We start from the raw sequence: 27,052 nt of genomic DNA on the forward strand, positions 1-27,052 counted from the left end.
GTGATGTCGCTGGAGCAGCTCTATCCACTGAGCTATTCTGTTGTTCGCTGACCTGCTGGATGACACATAGCATCTCGTGACCTTCCCACGCCTTAGTCATTCTTAATACAGGAGCTGATGATAGCATCCCGTGGACCGCAGGGAGCACAAACCCCCTCTGTCTCACAACGAGACCCTTTTTCCTGCACTATGTTGTTATTTTCCAGCATACGAAGCGGGACAGTGGGGGAATTCTGTTTTTAGCACTTATCTGAATACTGTGAGTGACTGTTTGGGGATCATGTCACATGCAAAACCGTCACTCTCGGTGGCTCATAGACTCTCAGATGCCTGCGAGCATCATGTGCTGAGAGCACATTGGACAATTAGAGTTGTGGGTTGACCTTGCCACTCATCTTTTGCATGTGACTGCTCAGGCCGAGCCAAACCGAGGGCCTGTTGCATAACACTGAACATATTGCCCTTAAGATAGACTTAGCAACACGGACCACCTCATGAAACGAGCCTCGAACAAAGCCTTAAGCACCTTGTGTGGGCATTGTGTCAACAATCTGTTCCACATTCCCTCACAGGGAGCAGGTAACCCATTTACTATCACAAGTCCATCAAATCCTTCGCTCGTGTCTTTTGCCTCGCCTGAAAGAGGACCAACTCAATGGTTATATATGAATGATTGAAGAAACGGAAATATTACACAAAGATTACGAAAAGATAAAACATCCACACAAAAAAGAAAGAATGACCTTTAGTTATCAAACACTGTACAGTTTCATACTCAATGACCAGATTCCATGTTTCCATAGAAAGAAGAAATTGGAACAAACAAATCCAAACAGCTATTCTCAAAGTTAACACCTCTGAAGATATCCAAAAGAAAGTTTATACATTTTTTTTTTCCTTCTGTATGGATTTTACAATCAAGTTTGGTTTCAGAGAAAAACAAAAATGGCCTTCGCAGGGGCTTTGACTTTAAAATGACTACATTTTATGAGGCATTTCCAAGCCTCTGTTATTAGGATTGTAAAAATGTATTATTATTTGACACCAAATTTTGGCCTTCAGCGTTCAATAAATTTGACCACCGCAAAATGTTGCAAAAGAAATTTGTATATCACATTAATATTTCAAATAACAGGGCGCAATTTTTATACAGAACTGCACTTTAAGAGAGGGCTGGGAAGGATAAGATTAGGTAAATATATTTTCTCCATTATATAAAATCATTCCTTTATAACTTAGTGTTTGAGAATTCTGAAATATAGTATAAACATTAGAAAAAAACCAAAGCATTAAGCCTAATGAGTTTTAATCAATAAAAAAAAAAAAAGAACAGCTCACAAACAGACTGAGGAAAAAAAAAAAAAAGGTAAAAATATTGGCAACTCTGGTTAATGTCTTGAATCCCTTTGTAAAACATGAAATGTGCTGTTTTGATAAAGGTAAGCATACCTGGATTCAATTTTGGCCATACAAATCTAAAATGAACCTTTAGCTTGCAGATTCGACGTAACAATGCAGGGTTAATACGAATCAACCGTTTACCACAGTGTGACTGGGCTAGCCAGCTAGTCAGTCAGCATAACCATGACTGTCTTCCTCTACTCTCCTCCATCACCTATGGTAACAAGGTCAGCCGCTGCACTGAAAAACATGCTGGAGTATCTCTCAGTCTCTGAGTAATCTTTTAAAACAGTTTAGAAATTCCCAAATCTGCCACCTCCAGTTAAGTGCGTCTATATGCATGAATGTAAACAGGCGTGCTGTGCAGATTCATTCATCTAGATTCACTCAACGCCGGGCTACATGACGCTAGGTAATACAGATATTGCCCCTTTTTGTTTTTACCGAGAGAGTGTGGCGTTTATTTTCTGGAGAATACCAGGTAAAAAGAAGTGTTGGACTGAATTGCCCATTGACTGGGGATGGGCATCGGTTAAAGTGGGACTGGGATAGCTGGGCTAGACAGAGTAGCTATAGAATGATGCAAGGCTTCTTGTCTTTGAAAGGGTTCTCTGAGGTGGGAACCCCCACCAGCAGAGGGTCGCTGCGGGCATGTTGCTCGCAGTAACTCATGAGGTCTGCAGCAGCCTTAGACACCTGAGAGAGAGAGGAAGAGGAAGAGATGGTGATACAGAGAGAAAATCATCCAAATCTGAGTGCAAGTGATAAAGAAATCTTTCTTCCAATTTTATTTTTGCCACTTTTACTTTGAAAAGAATAGAAAAATGACTGGGGAGAAAGGGATACTGAGAGAAAAATACTGTTAAAAATGCTGCAATAAATACCTGTTATCTGGTTACCATATACAGTGAAAAGTTGTCAATGGTATATGTCAAATTTATGGTTTTAGGAAGTATCGCCATATCATTTATGGTGAAAAACAGTAAAATGACACTCCTAAAAGTCCCTGCATTACTACACATATTTTTTCTTATTATTTGTATCATCAGTAATGTACATTATGGTTCTTTGTGTTCCATTTTTTGCTGTTTATTGCATTATTTAGTTTCATATTTGTCAACACCCTTGTGGAATTTTGTATTTGTGTGTATGAGCCTGTGCACGTCTATATGTGAGTATTGCTCATGTGTTATGGACAGGCCACTTATGATAAACTCTGATTCATCATGTTGCTTTCTATTGTGCCACCTGTATTATTATGGTGGTAATCAGTACATTTTAATATAAAAAGCATATTTCAGTAAGGTGACAGTTATATTACCCTTACATCACTACACAGTTATAAGCTGTAAAATCACAGGCATCCCATAATATCAAATACATTGTCACAGCATTTTATATGGTGAATTTCTGGCAACCACAGCTGCTGTCTTATACTGTAAGAGAGGCATTTGAACACCACAGTTCAAGGCAGTAACCACTACAGTATGTCACACCTCCAATGCATCAATAAAAAGCAAAAAAGCTATTGCTATTGGTTGAAAGCAAAAAATGTAACCTTGTGTACCTTAATACGTTCGAAGCCTGCCTCGATCCTCAGCTGCTCCACCAACTTCCTGGCCTGGGCTATGTTATTAGTCGTCGACATTCTCTGCCATCGGTTATCGTGCCGAGTAAAATGAGAAAATTCTACAAGAAAACAAAGATGAAACAATATTCAAATGGAAGAAGCATTCAAAGCACATACAGTATGACCTATGGACAATCTACGTAATAAATGAGATAAAATGCTCTTCGAGGTGCTTTCAAACTCACTACATACTTTTAGAAGACATTAACAAAACCTAGAAATGGCATGCAGGGACAGCAGGGAGTACAAATAAAAGTGTAATAATTAAAGGGATAGCTCACCTAAAATTAAAAATGGTCATCATTTACTCGCCCTTGTTGTTCCAAATATAATGTATTTTGCAGAACACAAAAGATGATGTCATCATATGTATTTTTTTTGTCCATACAATGAAAGTCAATGGGATTCAATGTTGTTTTGAACCACACTGACTTTCATTATATGGGTGAGTAAACAGAATTTTTATTTTTGGGTTAACCATCCCTTGAAGTTACAATCATATCTTATAACTTGAGAGAGTCAAGCCTCTAGAATAGTTCACCTATATAAATTATATGTAAATCAAGATATTTGTCAGACAGCTCCGACCACACAACTACCTAGAAACAATCGTCCAGACCACCCAGTTCAGTGGGCCCATCAATCAGACTAACGGTACAACTGAAAACAGGTGCGGCTGTCCTCTGAGGCCAAGCACACCAGCTTATCTTCTCCCTCCTTATATTAGGACCAAACATTCTGAAAACAAAATGCGTGAGGAAAGATGAATGCACACCCTTAAAATAAAAAGGGATAAAAACAGTTTCCAACTGTTTTGCAATGGGATCCAAAACAACATTGGACCCCATTGACTTCCACTGTATGGAGAGAGGAAAAAAATCTTATTTTGTGTTCCACAGAAGAAAGAAAGTCATACAGGTTTGGAACAACAAATTATCCCAAACCTTTTAAAGCATAAACTGTTTCTCATGTCATGCGATTTGCTAAATACAAGCTTTTCATACAGCTACATCCTCCAAAAGGTCATTTTAAGAACCACTTAGCAACATCGAGTACATTTTAGTATCAGCACACCCACAAAGAGGTGACTATCAAAGTAACCGCAGAAACAGAGGAAACTCTGGAGGCAGTGAAAGGTTTGGTTCTTTCTGGAGACAAACACACTCCTTATACGACCCCCCCCCCCCCCCCCCCCCCCACCTCCCTTTGCTCCATGCACGCGCTCCCAAACCAGCACTGCACCCCTGGCATTCCAGGACGTTCCTAGAAGGGGCCGTAGTTCTAAACACATGTTGCTTAGTGCCTGGGCTTTGTCTTCTCACAGCAAACACAGTCTCTTTCACGGCTCCGTGTGCTGCATTCCAGGAAATATGCACAGCGGCCCTGCATACATAATTGCAGCACTCTAGAATACATTGGCATATTCATTCAAACATACAGGACGCATAAAGGACGATGTCTCCCTTCACAATTTTTTTCCAACCACGTCTTCCTTTTTAAAAAAGAAAACCCTCACAGGAAAACTGCTAAAAGGCACAAGCTTTGGACACACAGAGCCATAGTGTGTACCAAGTAGGCTCCATGTAGGCTGCTGGGATTGAATCTTATCTACTGAAAAGTTTGACATTGACAAATTTGTTTTAGTATGGATATAAATAAGAATGTTGCAACTAAATACTTGGTTATTTGATTTTAATATGCTACTACAAATTTCAAATTGACTACGACTGCTACTGTTTTTGTAGCTGGCAACTAGAAATGTGCTAGAAATTATGAATCTACACAGATGCATGCATTATACTTTCATATGTATGCATGTTTACATTTTCAGCTCTTACCAAGCTACAGCTAGTTTTTGCATAGTTAATGTAGAGTCTTCATCTTACTGTCTGAGTATACATGACGCAATGTGTAATCATATATTTGAAGGATGAAATACATGTCCGACGTGCAATCGCATTGCATCTAGATCTGTTAGTCTGACTTCACAAAAAACTGCTGATTTCAGTTGGACTACCCTTGTGAAAATGAACTGTGCTTAGTTGTATTTAATGTCCACTTGTAGTGTTCTTCAAAGTATACATTTCTGAAAATTGCATATAATCTAATATTAATGAAATAAATACCACTTAAGTGTCCTTAAAGAGTACACTTTCAGGACTGATTATTACCACAACTTTTAAAAAGTGCACTTTTTATTTATTGTCATTGTCAATTTAAAAAAGTACATTTTAGTACAATAATATTTTGTTATGCTTTAAAGTACACTTATTCTGATGTGTTGATTAACATGTTGAAGCACTGCAGTGGGTAATGAAATATTGCACATAAAAATAGACTTGTGGTTTTAAAAAAGCACTCTAAAGCATTTTCCATTTTTATATAAATATAAACTTTAATATATTTTCATTTAATTGCATTAACATTCAGATGAGACTTATTTATTTTCTTAATTATCTTATTAAGTACATTATTTCCAGAATAAGTACTCTTTTTAAAAGTATGCTAAAGTGTACTACTTTTCCATAAAGGGTTGCCAATGTGTGGTCACAGATTTGCATTTATTGGCATTTCACAACACACTTACTCTACAAAAAGTGGGTTAAATCAAAGAGGTTTAGACTGTGTCACAAGGCACCACTGAGTGTGCTGAACTCCCTATGGATCTTTATTTTCTCCTCAGAGTCACTCACCTTATCCATGACTTACACACACACTTCTCATTCTCTCTCTCTCTCTCTCTCTCTGAGCTGAAATTAGGCTCACGTGCAATCAAACCATGCTCTTTCGCATAACTGTGGAGAGTCTCCAAAACAGGCATCTCTTTCTCCACTCTGTGGAATTCTGATCCAGTGAGAAAGAGGAGGAAGGGGCACTGGAAAACTGCACCCCACCCTTGAGTCCCTATGCTCCATTTTCAGCCACATTGAGGTGTTGCATATTCAACAATAATAAAAATGTATTCAGTGAATAGATACGTAATGAATTGAAATTAGTTAACTAACACTGAACAACACTTTTACATCATTTATTAATCTAGGTAAATGTTCATTTCTATATATACACTAATGCATTTTTAAATTCATTGTTTATTGTTCATTTACGCATTAGCTAATGTTAACAAAATTAATTCACTTACAGACCATATCAAAAACATTATGCATGCTTCTAACCCATTTGAAATGTCCCTGAAGCATCTAAAAAACAAAAAGCACTGATAAATTAAGGATGCAGCATGTAAACAGTGGTCAAGTGAGAATCTGAAGTATGCATCATTCTGTTTGGTCACAGTCTGTTCTGAAATGTGCGGCTTTGCAGGCAGACGTTTTTCTTGAGTTCAAAGTGAGGGGGCAGTTCCCGCCAGCTTTCAAATCGAGCGGTAGTATTAAAATCAAAAAGCCCTTGCCTCTAACGGACACCTGGTGGCAACGTGCCGGCTCTCTCAGTAATCTCACCAGGCTCCAGATGCTTCCTACATTCCCGCCGCTCTTTGAGTGCTCGGCGGGAATACCGTATATGACTGTTCTAAACAAGGAGAGTGAGGGAGGAAAAGAGGGGGGAGACAGAAGAAAAGAGAGTGTTCTGGTCGTCAACAAAACCTGGCCAACGGCCCTTCGAGCCTGGCGGGGAAAGATGCCTCATACCGACAACCAAAAGAAAATTTGAGCCTGGGGGATTATTCAGGCCACTGGAATTTGTGCCTGCTCATTACTTAAGCATTTGCAAATAACAACTGCTCCATCATTTCTAATACCAGTTTATGCTGTACTTAAACAAGGAGTTATAATAATACTTAAATTAGCTTAGAACAAAAATGCAATCAAATTCATCATCTTCTCAATGAGCAGCAGTAAACACTATGGCCATTCGTGAACTAAAGTTGATGTTTAACATACTGTGCAAAAGTTTGGGGTCAGTGCAGGTTTTTTTCTCCCTTTTACTCACTAAGGCTGCATTATTTGAAAAAAAAAAAAAAATTATATATATATATATATATATATATATATATATATATATATATATATATATATATATATATATATATATATATATAATGATTAAAAAGTGTCAAGAGACCCTCCAGAAATCAGAAAATCAAAAATCTGTGTAGTACAGGATGAGTCATCAATATATATGGTCAGTTTCCTGTCAACAATAGCAAACTGATTTGCCTCAATGCTAACACACATGGACAAAAAGCAGGCTTACCACCAACTAGTAGTCAATGTTGAAAATATGAAGTTTTGCACATCACTATTATCAGTAAGCCAAAGTGGCAGCATCAAAACCCTGCTGTTTGTCATACTGTGCCATATTGGCACAACCAGACAAAGACATCAGCAGGTTTATTAGGCTGCTGTCACTTTAAGAGCTCCACAGATCCAATATACTGTTACACGTGCATATTATTTCTCAACTGTTTACGTTCATGTGAGACACAACAGACTGTTTAGGAGGATAATCACCAATACAGGCATTTCGACGTGACTTTGTGTGAATATGTCCATTCAAGTGCAAGGAGAGAACTAAAAAAAAGAAATACAGCGTAAAAAACAAAAACTCAATTCAGCATTTGCTGAAGAGGCGGCTTTTTTGTGTGCGTGCTTCGGACGTCTGTTGCACACACAAAACTTCTCACACAGTGCACGGGTATTGAATCGAGTTCTCTTTCATGTCATTTTGCGCTTGAATATTTAAAATTACACTATATTTTATGCACACTATATAAGAGCAGGGAGTTCATGGCAAGTTCACAATGTAGCAGTGCTAAACAAATGACTCCAAATGACTGTTGCGTTCCACACCCTTCGCCGAATCTGACAGGCTCAGTCAGCTGCTGCAAAGCTTCTTACAAGAATCAGAAACCGAAAACACATACAGCTTGATCAGCGGCCAACAGAAATGCCAGAAGTGTTTTCCTCAGCTTACAGGACTTCCCAGCATAGCAGCACACTTGAAGGGGAGGGAAATGGGGGGAAAGGATGGAAAACGAGAGGAAATGAATGGGATTTCTCATCTCCCAGCTGAGATCAAGTGAGGGAGTGTTTGCTCACGTCAGCATGTATGTGCACAGAGGGGTCACAGAACATTCGTGTGCTTGTGCCTGTGTGTCTGGGTGTGACCAATGGGGACGGATCTGTAGAGACACCGAAGGCAGACAGACTCATGACCAGGCAGACAGAAAAATAGACAGAGGCACAAATGACTGAAGTGGGTGGAAATTGTTTGGACAGGCTTATACAACGTGTTCCCTGCAGAACAATCACTGATACAGTTCTGGCATACGCATGGGGCATGCAAAAATACAAAGACCTGATGCTGTAAAAATGAGCATTATGGAACTGTTCTCAGTGGCGTTTTGATTATAAAAAGTTTCCAAGCATCAATATAAGGAGCTTACAAATTAATTAGAATGATGACTATGTTGAATTCTTGAGGTCAGGGACCGGTGCAACATCTCCAACACCCCACTGAAATGTTTGATCAGACAGGTGGAGCTGGCATTGCCGGTGTGTGCATCACTACGTGGTACTACACCACCCTGTTCAAAACTTGTTTAACAAAAAGGCAAACAAAAGAGAGATTTGAAAATGCTTGAACGGCTCAAGTCAAGGCACTTTATGATAATAACTTTAAATGGTCATACAGTGAAAAATGGTTGCTAAGGAATTTCTTAAGCATTTGTTTAAACGTTCAGAGGAATTGTAGGAATGCGGTCCGATGCAATTTGTGTTGAAAGTTACAAGAAGCTATTGTGACCACAAATCCAGTTTTCACAACACATGTAAGCCATAAATACTCTTAATGGGATACTAATGCAACATGCAACATACTTTAAAACATAATTTGTAGGTCCATTGGTGTATAGAGAAAGATGGAGCAAAAAACAATGTTGCATTTTGAGCTTGGCCTTTTTCTTTTAGCTTGGTCTCTTATGCTCACCAGGGCTGCATTTGTTTGATCCAAAATACAGTAAAACAGAAATATTGTGAATCTTTGACGCGTTTTAAAACAAAAGGTTTCTAAGATAATACAAATATATTTAAAGTAATTTATTCCTGTGATGGCAAAGCTGAATTTTCAGCATCATTACTCCAGTCTTCAGTGTCACATGATCCTTCAGAAATCATTCTAATATGCTATTTGGTGCTCATGAAACATGATACTTTTTTTGATGAACAAAGTTCAGAAGAACAGCAGTTATTTGAAGAGTATTTATAAGAAATCTTCTATAACATTATAAATGTCTTTTTTAATGGATTTAATTTATCAAAATTCAACAAGAAGAGGAAATTTATTACACACACACAAAAAATTATTTAGAGGCCAAATGCAAATGAATATGCACAACGCTCTGTGTCTGGAAAAACAGGCAGTTAATGCCAGAAAAGCACAGAAACATGTTTCTCTAGTGCCTTGGGAGGAGGCCCCTATTTTGACAACTCGCCAAAGTGAGGTTGAGGTTAAAACTGAGCAGGAAGAAAAATGAACGATAACCTTGCCCCTACAAAACCTGGAATGCAGGTGACAGGAGGATGAGGTCAGGAAGTGCATATAGTCAAAACACAAAAAGCGTGTGTGGGAGAGCCATGTCCTCTCTGCATCTACTTCATAGGTGACATTTTTTTCCAGTAAACCATGGAAAGAAACTGAAGCATAAACACATTTTCTGCAATGACGAAATATTAGGTTGCACCAAAACCGGATCTAGAAACGTGAGAAACTCTACGTGACTCAGGAAGGTGCATGAGCTGATAAACATCTGCAGTGGAACCAAAAAAAATACACTTCCTATTCTGAGAATTGGGTATTTACGAGATGGCACAAATCATAACAGCCTTTTCATGATTCACTGACCTCCAGGAGAATGTTATGCGGTCAGATCCTTTGTGATTGAGTGACTCTAGAAGCGGGACACTTGGTTTACTCACAGGGTCGCTCATGCAAACATGTGGTTCTAGCATGATGTGTGTGCACATTGGACACAAACAAGGCCTTTGAGGTTGGAATCAGAGCCAGGTGCATAGTAATTAACCATTGTAATCAGACAGTAAACAAGCATACAGGGCTGAACTGAGAAAGTGACTAAGACTTCCTCCCCCGGTCCGCTTCCTTATAAGGGCAAAGGAAGCTTAATAGACGGAAATGGGGAACTCCTAGGGGGTGCAACGCAGCTTACAGTAAGTACGATTGGCACTTATCTGGGGGATTCTGAGTCAATGTTCCCATTACCAAATATAGCATTCTGTCTGTTTTCCAGCTCCTTGAAGAGAGCAGCCGTTTACACTGGAAAGTCTGCAACATGTTGAGCAAATATGACACATGTATCATTTTGAGCTGTGGATAAGGATGACATGTGGAGGAAATATTAGCCATGTTCTCCTCAATGTCTTTCAGAGCTGTGCCAGCTACGGAGACACTGTGTTTGGACTGAAAGAGACTTAGATGGGACAGCGTGGTTGGGTCTGTCCTTGTGGGAATGTACATGCGTGGAGGTTAGGAGATATTTGAGATGACGCGAGACATTTGTGGTCAAGGCAGCCTGTGACGCAAGAGCACTGAGAAAGTCTTTCCTCTTTTACCCTCTGATAAAACTACAGCACTGTTGGGAACACAGATAACTTAAAGTCACCATGAAATCAAAATGGAAAATTTGTATTTTTTACAGAATATTGTAGTGTTTAGCATAATTAAACTGTGCGCATCATTTTTTAAATTTATGTGCCCTATCAATCTTTTAACAAAAAGATCAGCTTCACTTTCCCTTCACAGTCTCTTTATGGGGGCGGGGCAATAATCCCTCCCCTCCAGCAGCAATTAGCAAACAACAACAATCCAATGATCTAATCAATTCCCAATAGAAAAAATAAGGTCCTGCCCAACATTTCTGTGCTTTTAAGATGCCATTTCACTCGGATAACTCGGAAGAAAAGATGATCGCAATTTCCGGTTCATGCCGACTTCAAAGGAATGACATCAACCCATCACTCAAATGTAGATAGGACACAGATTTTGCTTTAGTCTACGCTACTTAGTGGGATAAATTAGCAATGCACGACGGTATTAAAGTTTTGTCAGATGCTGGTAAGCCAAAAATCAATAGTTTTAAACGATTTTAAGTTAATTTACACATCACAACATTTTTAATGTACAGAATGAAAACGCATTAGAGCTGCACGATTCTGGATAAATTGAGAATCATGATTTAATTTTTTTCAACAAAATTTAGTAGAGGTTCTGACAAAATGTTCAAAATATAAAAGAAAAAGCTAATTACATTTTTGTATGCACAATGAAATATATGTCCAATAACTACCTGGAATCGTCCTAACCCCGTTACAGCGCCCCTGTGCAGAACACCTGCAAAAGGCTTAGTGTAATTTATGACTATGCAAACTGTCCAAGGCTACAAGAAAGGCCAGTTTCATCTTTGATCCAGAGTCTTGCATTCTTTCTGGGAAACCCTTCCTCTTTCTCTTTAATCTGATATTATAACTCCAGGAAGTGACCGCGCTGTTCTGCAGTGCCACAGAGCACTTGTCTATCTCTCCAAACACAACACTAGATGACCTCTGTGATGACCTCTGTGACATCTCACAAGTGCCAAAGTTCTGCTGACACCCTCCCCCGCTGACCGCTGCACTCCTTTACTTGAATCTGCTCTCCATGACGCACATTGCACGCATCTCCTGCGAGCTCTATGTATACAAACAAGAGACACATTAGCATGGTTCAACACGTGTTTCAGCTAATGTTCTCCATTCCTTCTTCAAATATAAATATAGACCTCTTCAATGACTATGACATGGTCATAAACAACAAACTAATAAACTCTTAGTGCTTTATTGCAGCTTTACCCACGCGTTGCAGTGAAAAGCTGGAATGAAGCCACTCAAGGAAAGCATTCTCCTATTGTAAACATGCACAGGTGATTTGTGATTTTTAAACACATATGATGACTTAGTGATGATTACATAATTTACAAACAGTTAAGGCTAATCCAATGCCAGGAGAACCCACAAACTACAACTGAACAGACAAACGGAGAGTCTAAAGATATATATTTTTAAGATTACATTTTTTTTATACACGGATGTGAATTGATAATAAAATAATTAAATAAATAATAAACCCCATGGTTTTATGTACACCAGTGATGTTATTGTTAACTATTTCCCCGCCATTGACGTTAAAAGAGTTAAATAAAACTATTAAACATTGTTTTCATTAATTGAAATAAAGTTGAAATAAAAAAGTAAATATTAAATGAAAAACTTGCTCAAATAAATAAGTTGAAGTACCAAAATGACTAAAACTGAAATAAAAATAAATATTTAATAACTAAAATATAATAGTAATAACTAATAAAAATGACAAGCATACTGCAAAATAACTAAAACAAACTAAAAACTATAAATAATAGTAAAGTAACACTGATGTGCACAGACTATGCAAATGTATCTTCACATTGAATGCTAAAATTATTGTACAATCAACATAAAGGAAGAATAATTTCCATAATATTTGTTTAATGCTAGCGATGCTTATGGCGACTCCAGTTAAACAAATCACGACAAAAAAGCGGTGCAAGCTTATTAAAATTACTGTCATTAACCTAGACTTTTTTATTAAGTTATATCTCACGAATATGTACATAGACCAACAAATAGCACAGTTCCCGTTCCAGAGTAACTGATTTATCTGCATGTAGTCGAGTAGAAGGCACAAAATGATTAAAATGCCTTCGCTTAGGTAGAACAAGTCATTATTGTACGACAGACGTTTCCTAACTGAAGCACATGGAATCAATTGCACATGACTTGTAATGGAGACAAATCTTGATAATTACTATGGCAGGAATGGAGGCAGCTTTAATAAAGTGACCATTCACTAATGTCACACAGTTTTATAAATGGTGACCGGGGGGAGAGAGAGAATGAGACGGAATGTTTAGAGTCGGTCTAGGGTCGCTCTCTGCGTCTGTCGCTACCTAAAACAGCAGGGCGTTAGGGAGATATACGGCAGGCCGCTTCACACCTCTGTCGTGAAACTGCGTAAAGCAGGCGGTTCACATGCATGGCAGAGGATTTCTGACCTGGTCCCCATCGGACTCCCGCTGAGAAGGGCTGTTGCAGATATCAGCTGCACAGGTGTCAAACCTCACTCCTGCTTTCCCAAACAAGCCACCCTCAGTGCAAAGGGTGTAACTGACTTCTTTATCCAAACAGGCGGGTGCATGTGGTAGAGCACAGGGAATTGGGACTGTTTACATGCAAAAGACCTAAGTGGAAAGGCTGCAAGGTTGATCCAATTAGATATGTTATCAGGACAGGTGACTAGGTGTGAAGTATTTTTGTTGTTGAAGGCAGTCAGAAAAAACTCTACCAGTAAATGTTTTAAAAAAAAGTAAATTATGCAAAACATTTCCTTGACCTGAAGCATGTAAACAAATGACAAACCGTCTTTGAGCCTCTTCCTTTATTGCAGAACTACATGTAAAGGCATGGTCAAGTACCAACAATGCTGTTTTGTTTTTCTCAAATGCATGATTCTGACCTATTCTATCTTAAATTAAATGTCCTTTCTCTTGCATTTCACATTGATCAAACTAGGGCTGCACAATTAACTATAAAAATGACAATGATAAAAGTGATCATGAAAACAGCAATGAAATAATGCAGAAATAAATTAAATTATAGCATCATAATTTTTTATCAAAGTAATCTTTCCATTTAAATTGAAATATATGAATAATAAATTAAATGTAATACTAAAATACTAATAAATTATTAAATGTATTGCTAAATTATTTTAATTAAATACAAAATTATTATAAATTATTAAATGCATCACGCAAATATTTTAATTTTATGCAAATAATGCGTTAATGCAATAAAGAACATACTATCAAGGAGAAAAAATAAATAAATAAATATATATATCGATCATGCAGCCCCAGATCAAACCGAAACCCATGAAAATGGCCTTTCCTGAGCATTTATGCATGAGTGCTAAACCTTTGGCCCTGGTTTGCAGGACAGGACTCAGGGTTGGGAAGCCACACCTCTTCCCTGAAATCTTCAACATGTACAGAACGTGGAAATGCCCTTAAATTAGGTCAGTCACGCACTGGGAGCTTAACCTACTTGCTTAAGTACGAGAGGAAAACTGGATTTATCACCTCACCAACATATCTGCCCAGCCTTTAAAGGTGCTGAAAAGAAAAGGAGCATGATTAGTAATTTCATATAAGAGAGCCATACAAGAGAGTTTGTTGTTTCAAGTGTTTGGCCGTGGGACTGAAAAGTGTGTTGGTGGCAAAACACCCAGGTGTCAGCTGCAGCACCCCGTACCCGTGACTGTGCGCACTCAGCCAGGATTCCCTCGTCTAGTCAAGGGAAGGGTCAACTTGTGTCAGTCTTGGGTCAAAGTTGAGTCTCGTGGTCCAATGGTCACGGGTTAGTCACCGCAATATCTCCCGCTGCATAACTAGCCTCGGCACACCCGTCTCATTTTTAAACGCCTCAAATGTGAGAAAGTTTGCATGTCTGGTAACTATTCATAAGGGCATCTATGATCACTTTTAACCTCAATTACAAATTCACAACTGATTTTAACCGGCTGAGGAAATTTCCCTGAAAGACACTGCAAGAGTAACCTGAGCTTTGCTGTGCTGGACAGATAGAAACTATCATACTGCTTTTTGTATGAAATAGCACATGAAACCGTATCCAACAATAAATATTTTATAATAATTCATATATTAATATACCTAATACAATAAATTATACTATGTATTACTTGTTATTTTAATGTAGAGAATAAGAATAAATAAAACAACATTTTAATATTATATTATTATATAATACATTCATTTAAATGTATTAATTACATTTACAATAAAAGTAAGATTAATTATTAATAATACTTAACACCAATTATATTTTTATGCATTTTCCCCTTTGTTGTCTCCAAATGTCTGAACTCAATGCAGCCTGATCCAATAATGAGAAAGAAAACACATATTAATACATAAATAACATCTGACATCACTTTCACTTTGCTTCACTAGCAGTGGAAGGTCGAGTCAAGCACATTGCATTGTGGGATACAGAATTGTATGGGTTGTATGCACATTTTGGCATGTATTATATAATCCATGCATTCTATGAATACAGTAAACAAAATGCAGAATGAGTTACAGTATATGATGGTAAGCAATTTTGAACATTTCCCATTTTAGTAACATGCAGCCACAATGCAAAACAGTTCAGAATTCACATGAACAGTGAAACACTAACAAACAGCCTGTGTTCCTATATTTGGATATCAGCTGACTTGCGCATTATACAGCTGGCTTACTCGGAAAGGTAACAGATAGCAACATGAATGCTTGAACTTTGAGTTCAATGATGCTGCAGAATCCTTACATAAAGGATTAGAAAGCAGGACAGACAGTAGCTTAAAGCTAGTACACCAGACAAGACATTTAAAACACTGATTATGCTATCAAATCAGCTAGAACATGGAGAGAATAATAGGATAAAAACAGTTTGTTATGTTTCTACTGTAATAATCAAGTCTGAACATATAATGCACCTCCTGGACAATTCCTTTCGGTGTGCAACCCAAATCAAACAAAAACAAACAACTGGCTAAGCTTTAGTTTTACAAAGAGAGAATGAATACAATTCCAGAAAGAGGAACGCTACAAATGAGAGCGGCATTCCTGCAGCACTTCAGTAGTTCACTGGAACTTGAAACTATTCAAACTATGTGTCTTTCCTCTAACCAGAAGTGTATCACAGACATGGATGAAACCTTCCATGCAAATGAATTTTTGCAATGCAAACAGAGCCTGGGGCAAGTTATGACAGGAAATATTCAATTACTTGCTGTAACACTTTATGGAAGTACTAGCATACTGCTACTACACATTCATGTTTTTAACTATTCCAACAATGAATGCTTTATGATAATAATTAATTACACTTAAATAGGATAATGCATAATGTTTATCATTATTATTATATGATTATATGTTATATTTGTCTTACTGTTAATAACGCAACTATGAGATCCCTGCAAATGTGCATAGCAACATATTTTGCCAACTAAAACAGCATTAAATAAAACACCATATAGAAGGAGGGGGAGTGATGGAGGCGGTAGTGCGCATGTAGTATGCGATGCATGAGCTAGAGTGGGCCGCACATGTAGGTGAGAGTGGGAGACTGATCTATATGCTGGGGAGTATGTGAGCGCAGTATGAGAGGCAGGAGGAGGGAGTGCATCAGCAACCGTTACTCACATTCCCCTTTTCAACGACAAAAAAATGAAAGCGAGTACAGAGCAGCAGGAATGCGGCCAACTGACGAGCTGAATAGGGATTACTAAATGCCGAGGAGATTGTGAAGAGGCAGTGGTGAACATAACAACGGACTCTTAATGCTACAGAGTCCAAATCACACATATTAGTCATTATCTTTGGATGAGCTGCTTGGATAAGATGCTTGCATCTCCAGCACTTGGCATGCCACTCTTTGTCTTAGATGCAAACCTATTATATAGCACACTATAAAACCTGCTACATAATCCTGCCATGTGAGGCTGCTTCAGGGATGTGATATAAGCTGTTACGAGTTGAGTGAAATCCCAGGAGATCCACAACCGACTCTTTATGCAACTATTACCGGCACATGGCATGTACCTGAGGAATATGAAATGACATGCATGCCAGTTAGTCAAAGTTTTTCATCCACTCTGCTGGAAACGGGGAGGAAAAAAGCTGAGGTGCTGACTCATATTTTGAAAGCTCACTACATAAATATCACAGTCATCATGACCCAGCACTTTTTGAACTGTTTCTCTCGCCAAGCCTTTCATAACACGCTCAGCTCTTTCACAACACAGACAAAGTAAAGGACTTAAGTGCGGGGTATTCACCACATCCATCTGTTGAATAACAACCTTGCAAAACATTACAAAATCTATCACAGGTTCTAGCTATTTTCAGCACTGCCCTTTCTCATATTTTGAGCATTCTGAAAAGCTAGAATTGAATTTACTGCATGTATTATATCACATGCTAGCTGGAGAGTTGCTATGTTCCATATTACATATGGAATTATTCAATAGCTCATTGTTTAGTCTGTAAGTCAGTGCAAGAAATGCATGACTTGAGCCTGACCGACAGTCTATCAGTCACTGACAGACATCTAGTCACCGGATGGCAAAAACAGAAATTACCACAGTCCCTACAGTACATTTCCTGTCTGCCTAAAAAAAAATCATCTCTAGAAAAAACCAGACACCGTGTTTGTGCAAAATTCAGACTGAAGTCTCAGAAGGTGTTTTCCCTGAAGCATGTTTTTTTCCAAACGGGACCCCATACTTTCCCCCCACAGTCTGTGAGTCAGTCAGCTGACGCAAGACAGCAGGAATCTGGTCAGGGGTTTTGTCCCGTCTAGACCGAGCAGGATGTAACTAGAGATGGAATCACAGTGGAAAACAAGAGCAGAGCCTCTGCAGTGAAGTCCTATACTGCCACTCTGTGGTGTAGTATATATGTGGCACTCTTTATCCCTGACTACTGAACTCTGTGGATGGTATTTATATAATATTAGCATATTCCAAAACATGTTTGTTAACTGTGAATTTACAACTGCAAATTTACTGTAAAGATTTTCAAGATTCCAAATTATACATACAGTACAGGTTAAAAGTTTGAACACATTCCTATTTTTAATGTTTTTGAAAGAAGTCTCTTTATTTGATCAAAAATACAGAAAGAACAGTAATGTTGTGAAATATTATTACAATTTAAAATAATGGTTTTCTATTTTAGAATACTCTAAATTTAATCTAGAATACATTCTTTGATGGAGAAAAAGTTAAAAAGAACAGCATTTATTTAAAACAATTTTGTAACAATATACACTTACCCTTCAAAAGTTTGGGGTCAGTCATATTTTTTCTTTTTTTATTGTAAAGAAATTAATACTTTTATTCAGCAAGGATAAGATAAATTGATAAAAAGTGATAGTAAAGATTTATATTGTTAGAAAAGCTTTCTAAGGCTTACGTATCGCAGCCCACAGAAACAGCCGCTAATGAGGCATCTATATGGACCCTTTTCACAGAATGTGGTGATGTGTTTTAACTGCATCGTAAATCCTGCAAAGATTTTATTTTTTTAAATGTATGTGCATTTGTAACACTATACTTTGTATTATATTACCTTTGCATCAAATTGTAATATTTTGATTAGGTGTTTCTAATACAGAGACTGTGTAAAGTCTTTCTCTCTTCTAACTGCTGCCGTTATCAATCTCTTTCTATTTTCTCCCTATATTTTTGAAAGTTGTGAAAACACTATTGTGGAGTTTTTCTTTTGCTATTTGAGCAAATTAGAACACAAAAATATATTTAATGTAGTCTCTCATTCACCGGTATACTGTTTACCCAACTATGACGACTTCTACATACATTTTATAAACTCTTCACGAGTTCTCAGCTGGTCAAAATACCATCTTATGTGGACTATGCACATACAACAAGCACATTTAGCCCAGCACACACAGCATGGTTTTGGATGTTTGGTAAGTTCTGTCTCCCAATAGGCAATATGTCATAAAAGCCGACCAATCAGGTTGTGACAGTATCCCTATGCCTTTAGGTTTGGCGATAAAAACGGCGATCTGAATGCTAAGCGGACCAGGACTAAATGTTTTTTTTTTGGTCCAGACCAAACAAACCAAGCCAACCAAACTACAAACACTCATGGAGTAGAATCAAGTATACACAATGTTCGTTGTTTCTAAGTCTATTTTAGAAACAACTACCTCCAATAGTGGTTTGTTTAATGGCCTATTTTGTTATTCCAAAACAAATAAACCTAAGGAAAACCGGTGACTGGTAATCGTTAATGTGCATGATAGCGATAAAATAATTCTGAGGAGGCATTTACACGACACTGAAACTTTTTAAGCGTTTTGGCTGTACATTTACACAACAATAGCATTTTGGTGGCCTGAAAACGCAAGTTTTTGAAAACGATTTTCTTCTCTGTGTAAACTACAAAATGCTCATGCGTATTACGTCTTCGGTCTATATAACCGCATAGTTTTTCTTTACAAAATGACACCGCCATCTACTGGCATGGCATGAATAATACAGCATTTTTTGTCATTTTTGTGGATCGATGTGGATTTTGACAACAGTGTCGTCTTTACGTGAAAAACGTAAAGGAAAAACGTTTCTGTTTTTAGTACATCATTGTCGTGTAAACGTACCCTGATTCTACAAACAAAAACTTGTAGCTATACATAAAAAAATGCAGTTCAAGTATGGTTAACAATGCAAATTCAAAATGATTGTAGCTCTCCTTTCATTGTTTGATTTTTTTTTTTAATTCATACATTAAAAAACAAATTCCTATCTTTTATCAAATGTGCAAACAACATGTCAATGACAAGCGATATCCAATTTAGAAGCATGTACACATGAACTGTCTATATATCAGCACTGAACCACAATGAGGCCTCATCTATCTCTATTATCAAAACTGAACTGTGGACTGGGTGGTTGCTATGGACACAGCTCATTGTAGGCTGCAGAGAGTATATGCATGAATCAGTTAAATATTGTTACATTGACACCCCCATGTGGTCAAGCTGCATCAGATTTCCTGTATGCCAATATATAAAATTCCCTGTCAACTAAGTACAAACATAACCTGTATCTACATTCTTAGTTAGATCAGTATAACTTTTATTTGGAATTTGTCTTACCTGGATGATGGAGAGGCTGTAGACCAAAGCTGGCTCAGGTACTTGTAGGTAAGTTTGCTTGTCTAGAAAACACAAACACAATACACATATCATTTATTGGAACCAGAAAATATTCATGTTATGTAACATGTTATTTACCCATTTGACCATCTATTTGAGTGGGAACTACATAATCTTACTCCATATTAACATTTGATCTGTGAATAAAAGTAGGTATTGCTACAACTGATATATTGCAATAAAAAAGTTAGATATAACAAGGAACAAAAAAGTAAAAAAAAAAAGCACATCACAAACAACACATCAACACGTACACACACACAACCATAGCAAAAAACGTATTTAAAAAAACATTATAATATCATAATTCATAAACATTTTAAGTGTTTTATTATTAAACACATATTAAACACTTTAACATTAATATGTTAAAATAAAATGAACAAAAATTGTTCCATTTGATTCACTAGAGGGCAGTGTCCTGATGCAAGGCCACTAATATAATTTATATAATACAGATTAGGTCAGAATTAGCAGAATTATTGACATTTTAGTCTGCTTTTAGTAGCTATGCAGAATTAATCTGCCCCACCACCGTCTGTAAGGTTTTGTTTTATCCCTCTCTAATCATGACACAGAAACATGCTCAGACAGGCTTTATCTAAGCAAGTGTAAACATACTGTAAATTCTACCCTTATTTTCAAATGGGTTACTGACTGTGCTGGTACACCTTGGCTAACACAGTATCATAATTGTGAAAACCTTTACTTTATAATCCTCTTGTTCTTTGCAACTATTAATGCCAGTTAAAGTTTGAATATCATTGACTTAAATTATATCATTATGGCATTATGATAAAAAAAAAAAAAAAAAATCCTATTCCACACTAAAAAGTATGTATATACAAAAGGGACTTTTGTTTTAATAGCTAAACATTTTACAATAAATCAATCCTATGAATATGCAATACTGCATTAAAAATAAATTAACCCAACATATTTATAGTCTAATCATAACTGGCCGCACTTTCATCATACAGTTTCAAAGTTGTACACGAGATGGTGAAATAATGTGCGTTCCAGCTATAACCATTATTCATGTTGTCAAAACAAATATTTCCAACCAGGCAAACCACAGTAGAAAGAGAGAGAGAGAGAGATGTGAAGCGGCAAAATCAAAACCTATGAATTATTAATCTCATCTCATTCAGTGGAGCTCTGAGTATGATCCTAGCCAAGCAAAACAAAGTGGCTGGACCAGTTGATATACCTACTGCATTTCACTACCCATCTGTTACTGTACACAGAAAATATATCTACTGTCTAAAAGAAATGTATGTTTTAATTAGGGTTCCTGTGGAATAAGTGAGAGAGCCGGTTCTGTAATTAGTGCACAGTAGCAGGTCCAGCTGTAACTATATTCATGTCCCTGGAAGACTTCATACTGGGAAAATATAGGTCACTTCAAGCCATCTGATTAGCTTGAGCTAACTGATTTTAAAGACTTTGTATGTTTGGTAATACAATCAATATATACACACTACACATTTTTTTTCTGATAATGTGTATATACTGAGATATATATAGACATACAGTACATACATTCTGCACATTATCAGAAACTTTATCAGATCAAATAACCGTTCTTTTACAAAGCACGAGTTCCGAATGAAAACAAAACCAATACGGGCATGTGCCTTTATATTATTATGTTTTGTACATACAAAGGAGGGGGAGGTGGTACTTGCACCTGCACTTAGACAATGTGACATATAACCGCCCTGAAATACATTTAGCATCTGTCAGGAGAGTATACAGCATTAGATACATTGATAAGACATGGCAGACTGGACTTTGTAGTGAATCTAACCAGGCCAAGTGCACTGTGTACTAGCACACTGTGAATTCTGTGGCTCAGTATGGTAATATTGCCAAAATCGTGATAATGGCTCACCATGAGGTCACTTTCTATAACAGGCATACAGGAGCGATACATCAGCTCTGCAAATGTAATACATTCCATTGACAAGAGCAAATCAAATACTTAATCTGTTGAATCGACTTGCCCTTTCAGTTTGGGGGGAACCTAGTTATTGCTTTATATTATATTTTATTATTAGAGATGCTTCTCTGACCACTGCCTATAAATTATTCATTATCTTTAAGTTATCTAAATGTGATTAAACACGACTAGTAATAACCATAACCACTATGTAACTAAAACATATTTGTCATATGCACATATATTGTAATAGCCTTGACAGAGGAGGATGGGCTCCCCCAGCTGAGTCTGGTTCTTCTCAAGGTCCAACCTCCCCGTTCACCTAAACATCTTATGGAGTTTTTTGTTCCCTTGCCACAGTGGGTTCACTAGATGAAATTCTGTACAGCTACTATGAACGAGATGTTTGGTGAAAAGTGCTATAGAAAGAAAACGCATAAGCCAATTAAATTATGCACAACCTTGTCAGTGAACTACAGCATTAAAATAAGGAAAAGCAGGCCTGTGGAGCTGTTACTGGTGCTGCTCGGCTGTTTCTGGGTTTTTATGTAAAGTCCAGAAGAGTAACTGCATTCAGCCAATATTATATCATGAAATCGTCACATTAAATCAGCCCAAAACGATGCAAAAGTGCAGGCAGTTGCATTTCTGCCATAACGCACAGCATTTTGCTCCAGAGCTCTGTTGTTGCTGTTGGTAGGCCTTGCTCACACTGATGGAAAGACAATGCGGGCATTTTGACAAACGGTACAGAATGTACGCCTCCTTGCCTATAGCTCTGAAGACTTCTTCAAACGATGTATACAATGTACAAACCTATAATGACCCGGCGCTGCAAATATCTGCCACAGAATTAGAGAATATGTAAGGCGTAAAGGTGTTGACAGGAGGCGCAGGAAAGCTTCTTCTCGCCTGTTAAGCTTTAGTTTGAGCCAGAGCGCAAAGATTGATTCACGCAAACACCCAAATGTCAATCTTGCCCTCGCGTTTTTTAAAGCAGACATATAAAATGCACAGTCTACTAAATATTATTGATGCGAAGCCCACTCCCCACCCCACCGGACAACGCTCAGAAAATTCAAGCGGTTTCGGATTCGTGACACCGGTGGAGTGGAGCGCCGCGCCGCGCGCCCTGCCTATAACGCAAACGCGTTGAAAAACACAGGCGTTTAGGCAAAGCAAACGGATGCTCGATTACAAACCTGAAGGAAGGAAGCAAGGAAGAAAATAAGAGCTTGTTGTATACTCACCTCGTCTACAGTGATTGTGGAGGTAATTTAAAGGGCCAGGTTCGCGCAGATTGTTACCCCCCCTTCCAAACAAACACCACCCCCTCCGTGCACCAGTGTCCACCCAGTCAGTCCCCCCACCACCGGTGACAGCGTTCTCGCACACAAACTTGCTTTTCTCTCCTGGGAAAAACCTGAGTCGGTTCTGAGTCAAATAAGGCGGCTCTTCGTTAAAATCGAAAACCAATCAGTTTCGCCAGCTCTGCCCTCTCCACCCTCATCGGGTGCCTACGGGTTTGGTTGCGTCCGTCGGTGAACTGTTTCGCTGCTCGATGGGATTTTTGGGGGTTTTGAGCTGCCGAGCGGTTTAAGAAGTACACTTTACGCAGCGGTTCATCGACCCCGTCTTCATTAGCCTACACATTTGGGCGCACCGAACTCGATCCCGTCTTCCACCGCAGTATGCAGTAACGCCTACTGGCCCAAGAGGGCGCTAGTGTACAAACTCTGTTCACACATGGAAGAAGAACGACGATAATTAATTTCATTAATATCTTCTTGTTCAATTTTTATTAAAATTAACACAGATTATTGTATTTTCTGCTTGCTGACTATTTTTTATTAGGCTATTAACTATTTACTTAAGACGTCTTTAACAATGATCAAAATATGCAAGTCCTTTATCTTTTTCTTTGATATTTGATTTATTTTTTCTAGTTATACACTCCTATTTTCCCTTTTGTTTCCTTCTTGTTTTGTAGCTGCCACTTTCATTGTTGTTCTAAAAAAACACACAAATAACATTTATTCCTTAAAACTAACTGTGGTCTGTTTATGATATAGGCTAGTAGACTAGGCTACTTGTTTTTAAAAATGTTTTTTTAAATACTAGTAGGGAGTAATCAAATTGTTGCTAGAATCCTTTTTTAATTTCACTAGTAAGACTAACTATAGATTACATGTTTGTTATAGCAATATAATCTACAAAATTTTATTCCAAATATAGCATCTGTTAGCTAAGTCAGTATATATTAATGAGATACTAGCAGTTCATTAGCAACTAGTCATTATTCCATTGTTTGTTTTCAAAACCGTTTGAATGTGTATTGAATTCAATCATTGCTGGTACCTATTTTCAGTACTACTTGTTCAGTTGATAGCATTTATTTAAGTTTCTATTCCATCTTGCCATATATGCCTATATCAGAAATGTTGCTATATTAGTCCAGTCATTTTAAGCCAAAATGGGGTTCAACCTTGAACAAATTGCAACAAATTGCAATAAAGGCTGGTTTCTAAAGTACTTCTTCCTGCCTCTATGTGTTAATGCTCATGGGTAGCCTAAATGGGTTCCATTCAGACCTTAACATTAAGTATTTTACTGTTATAAGTCAACAAGATTCAACAAGACATTTTCACCTGGCTATACCCAATGTTTAGATCTGTTGTGGTATTTATACAAATTAGCACATACGTATTTAGATTATGCACCGTTTGTCCATGTTAACCAACGATTTAAAAAAAACGTGTAATACATTTTTTGTTTGTCTTGATGTAAGTAATCAACTCAGTAATTTTCATGGTGATATCTAAAGGTTAAAATGTGTACCCTATTCACGTAAGAAAAAGAATGAATAGGCGTATGAATAGGCTATATTTGGGTCTTTTTCAAAACATTCCCCTAATGGGATTCTTCAGGGCTTTTTTTCCCCTTACTCAGGACATATTGAGGATACAGAATCAGTTGAGTTTGCTTCTGTTGCAATTTGTTCAACCTTTTTTCATAAAATGACTGGACTATATTGGAATAAGTAGCCTTAATTAGTCTTTGTAGTTACTTGTAAAATTGAAAATGATACTATTGGATAGTAAGTTTAGTAACATAAACATAGAAAAAAATAGCACTTGGTGGCATAGTAGCACTTAAAGAGTTCACCCAAAATTGTAAATTCTGTCATCATTTACTCACCCTCATTTCATTCCAAACCTCTATGACTTTCTTTCTTCTGTGGAATAAAAGAAGATATTTTGAAGAATGTAACCAAACCGTTTCAGTTACCACTTGACGACCATTGTATGGACCAAAACACTGACACATTCCTCAAAATATGTTATTTTTAATGTTCCACAGAAAAGTAATTTGGGTTTGGAATGACATGAGGCTGAATAAATGATGACAAAATGTTCATTTCTGGTAAACTATCCCTTTAAAAACAAACTCTCAGAGTTCCCTTGCAAATTGCTATTCCATTGGTATTATTGTTGCGTACACAACTGCAAATGCAGGCTTCAGTGGGATGTGTTCTGCTTCCATGAGTAAGCCCTATGTGTTAGATATAGGCTACTGTAGGTGGATCTGCACCTCCAGGCAAATTTGGCACTTGGCACTTGATCAGAGCCAGCCTTAATAATAAAGCCCTACAGTTCCCATCCGAACTAGGTCTTTCAAAGCTTTTAAAATGCAGTCAGGGCAGTTTAAGAGACTGTACCCTGTGGCAGTTCAAAAGACATTATTATAGGCAGCTAATCACGTAGTGGACTGTTAATCTAACATAATGCCCCTTTAAGCACAGAATATCGAAAGAGTGTCCAATGGGAGTTGCATTTACATTCACTGTCCAAGCAGGAAGCAGGTTTGAGTTTGTGGTTACCTGTTTACTAAGCCATCTGAAATTTAAAACAAAATCTATATTAGGCCTTTTTAAATTATGAAATACATAAAAATTGACCCATGTATCCACCTGAGTTTTGTGCTCGTAAATGTTGTAGATGTTTACCTTTATCTGTTTGCTTTGAGACACTCTACTGTTTTATTCAAGGACTGTGCGGACGATTTGTCTTTTCTTTCTGCTTCACTTCACAGCCTCCCTTAGGATCCCCAGGATTCTCATTGTGCCTTTGGATTCTCAAAGGTCCCAAATGACTTGTGCTAACATTTGACTTGGCACAGCATAGTTTCTGTATTTTTACAGTAACTTGGATGTATTAATAGTAAATGGGGATGGAAGATACTTTACTGCATTGTGTGTCCTCTGGAAAATGAAATTTTGCTGATGGCAGTATATTTCCTATCATTTTCTCATGCTTTGAAGTCATGCAGTTCTCTCTCCTCTCTCTCTCAGAAAGCAGCAGTCCATCTAACAGTCTGCATGGAAACTGCAATACTGCTGAGAAAGGAATGAGGTGGTGCAGTTGTTGGGAGGCGGGGGGTAAAGAGAGAGAGGGAGAGAGAAGAGAATGAAGCAGTGGATCACAGTCAGGAGAGTTGATTCATGCAGGTTCCCTGGCAGCCATTGTTTTGTTCTGTGCTGCTGGTTTGATTCTAGTGAAGCTCTTGATTCAACTTGCCATGTTTCTCCTCTCTCCCTGCAGATTGCCTGCGTGAGATACAAAGGCAGTAGATCATTCAAATCTTTAGAATCGGAAAGAAATTGGCAACTTTTTACATTTGACATTTACACGGTTTAAATTTGACATTAATATTTGCACCCAAGACGGTAATTGCATGTCGCTTATTAAATGATAACCATTTTTTTAAATTACTTTTCCCTTGAAACAGTAAAGTAAGGGATTACACTTATTTTTTCTGTAATTTAATTCGTTACTTCTGATGTAATTGCATTAAATACTGTATAGATAGAATAATTCTATATAAAACAATAGTGGATTTAATGTTAACATGTATGTTTTTAATGTAGCCTTCTCTCTTTAAATACTTTGGTCAGTTCAAGAACAATTTATGTAATTTTATATGATCTATTTAATAGAATTAAAAGAGCAGTTTCATGTTGTATTGTTCAACTGGTCAAGGTTGATATTGTATTTAATTAGCACAGTTATCATTGTTACGTATATATATATATATATATATTCATATATATGAATAGTTCAGATGCAAAAGCCTCTAAGTGCCATCTGAAATTTTCTTCTAATGATAATTTTTATCAAGCTTGTATATTTAAGTTCAATAATTTCACTTAAATGACAAATAATAGGT

At 37.4% G+C, this 27,052-nt stretch overlaps 1 protein-coding gene across 1 annotated transcript; it reads right to left on the reverse strand.

Annotated features, from left to right (window-relative positions):
• Window positions 1–52: 52 nt before the first annotated feature.
• On the reverse strand, window positions 53–23,534 carry gng7 (guanine nucleotide binding protein (G protein), gamma 7). The gene is made up of 4 exons (XM_079875675.1): window positions 23,077–23,534; window positions 19,825–19,886; window positions 2,969–3,090; window positions 53–2,097 (listed from the first exon to the last, which is right to left on the reverse strand). The coding sequence occupies exons 3-4, from the start codon at window positions 3,047–3,049 to the stop codon at window positions 1,972–1,974; spliced, it is 207 nt and encodes a 68-aa protein (XP_079731801.1). The 5' UTR covers window positions 3,050–3,090; window positions 19,825–19,886; window positions 23,077–23,534; the 3' UTR covers window positions 53–1,971.
• Between the last annotated feature and the right edge of the window lie 3,518 nt (window positions 23,535–27,052).

The sequence above is a fragment of the Squalius cephalus genome (assembly GCF_949319135.1).
Source record: "Squalius cephalus genome assembly, chromosome: 7".
Taxonomy (NCBI): domain Eukaryota; kingdom Metazoa; phylum Chordata; class Actinopteri; order Cypriniformes; family Leuciscidae; genus Squalius; species Squalius cephalus.

Excerpts from the sequence above, each read along its gene's own strand:
- gng7 (XM_079875675.1), bottom strand. The coding sequence starts at position 3,049 with ATGTCGACGACTAATAACATAGCCCAGGCCAGGAAGTTGGTGGAGCAG. Across the intron at positions 2,098-2,968 it reads CAGGCTTCGAACGTATTAAG|GTGTCTAAGGCTGCTGCAGA; the intron begins GTACACAAGGTT and ends TCTCTCTCTCAG.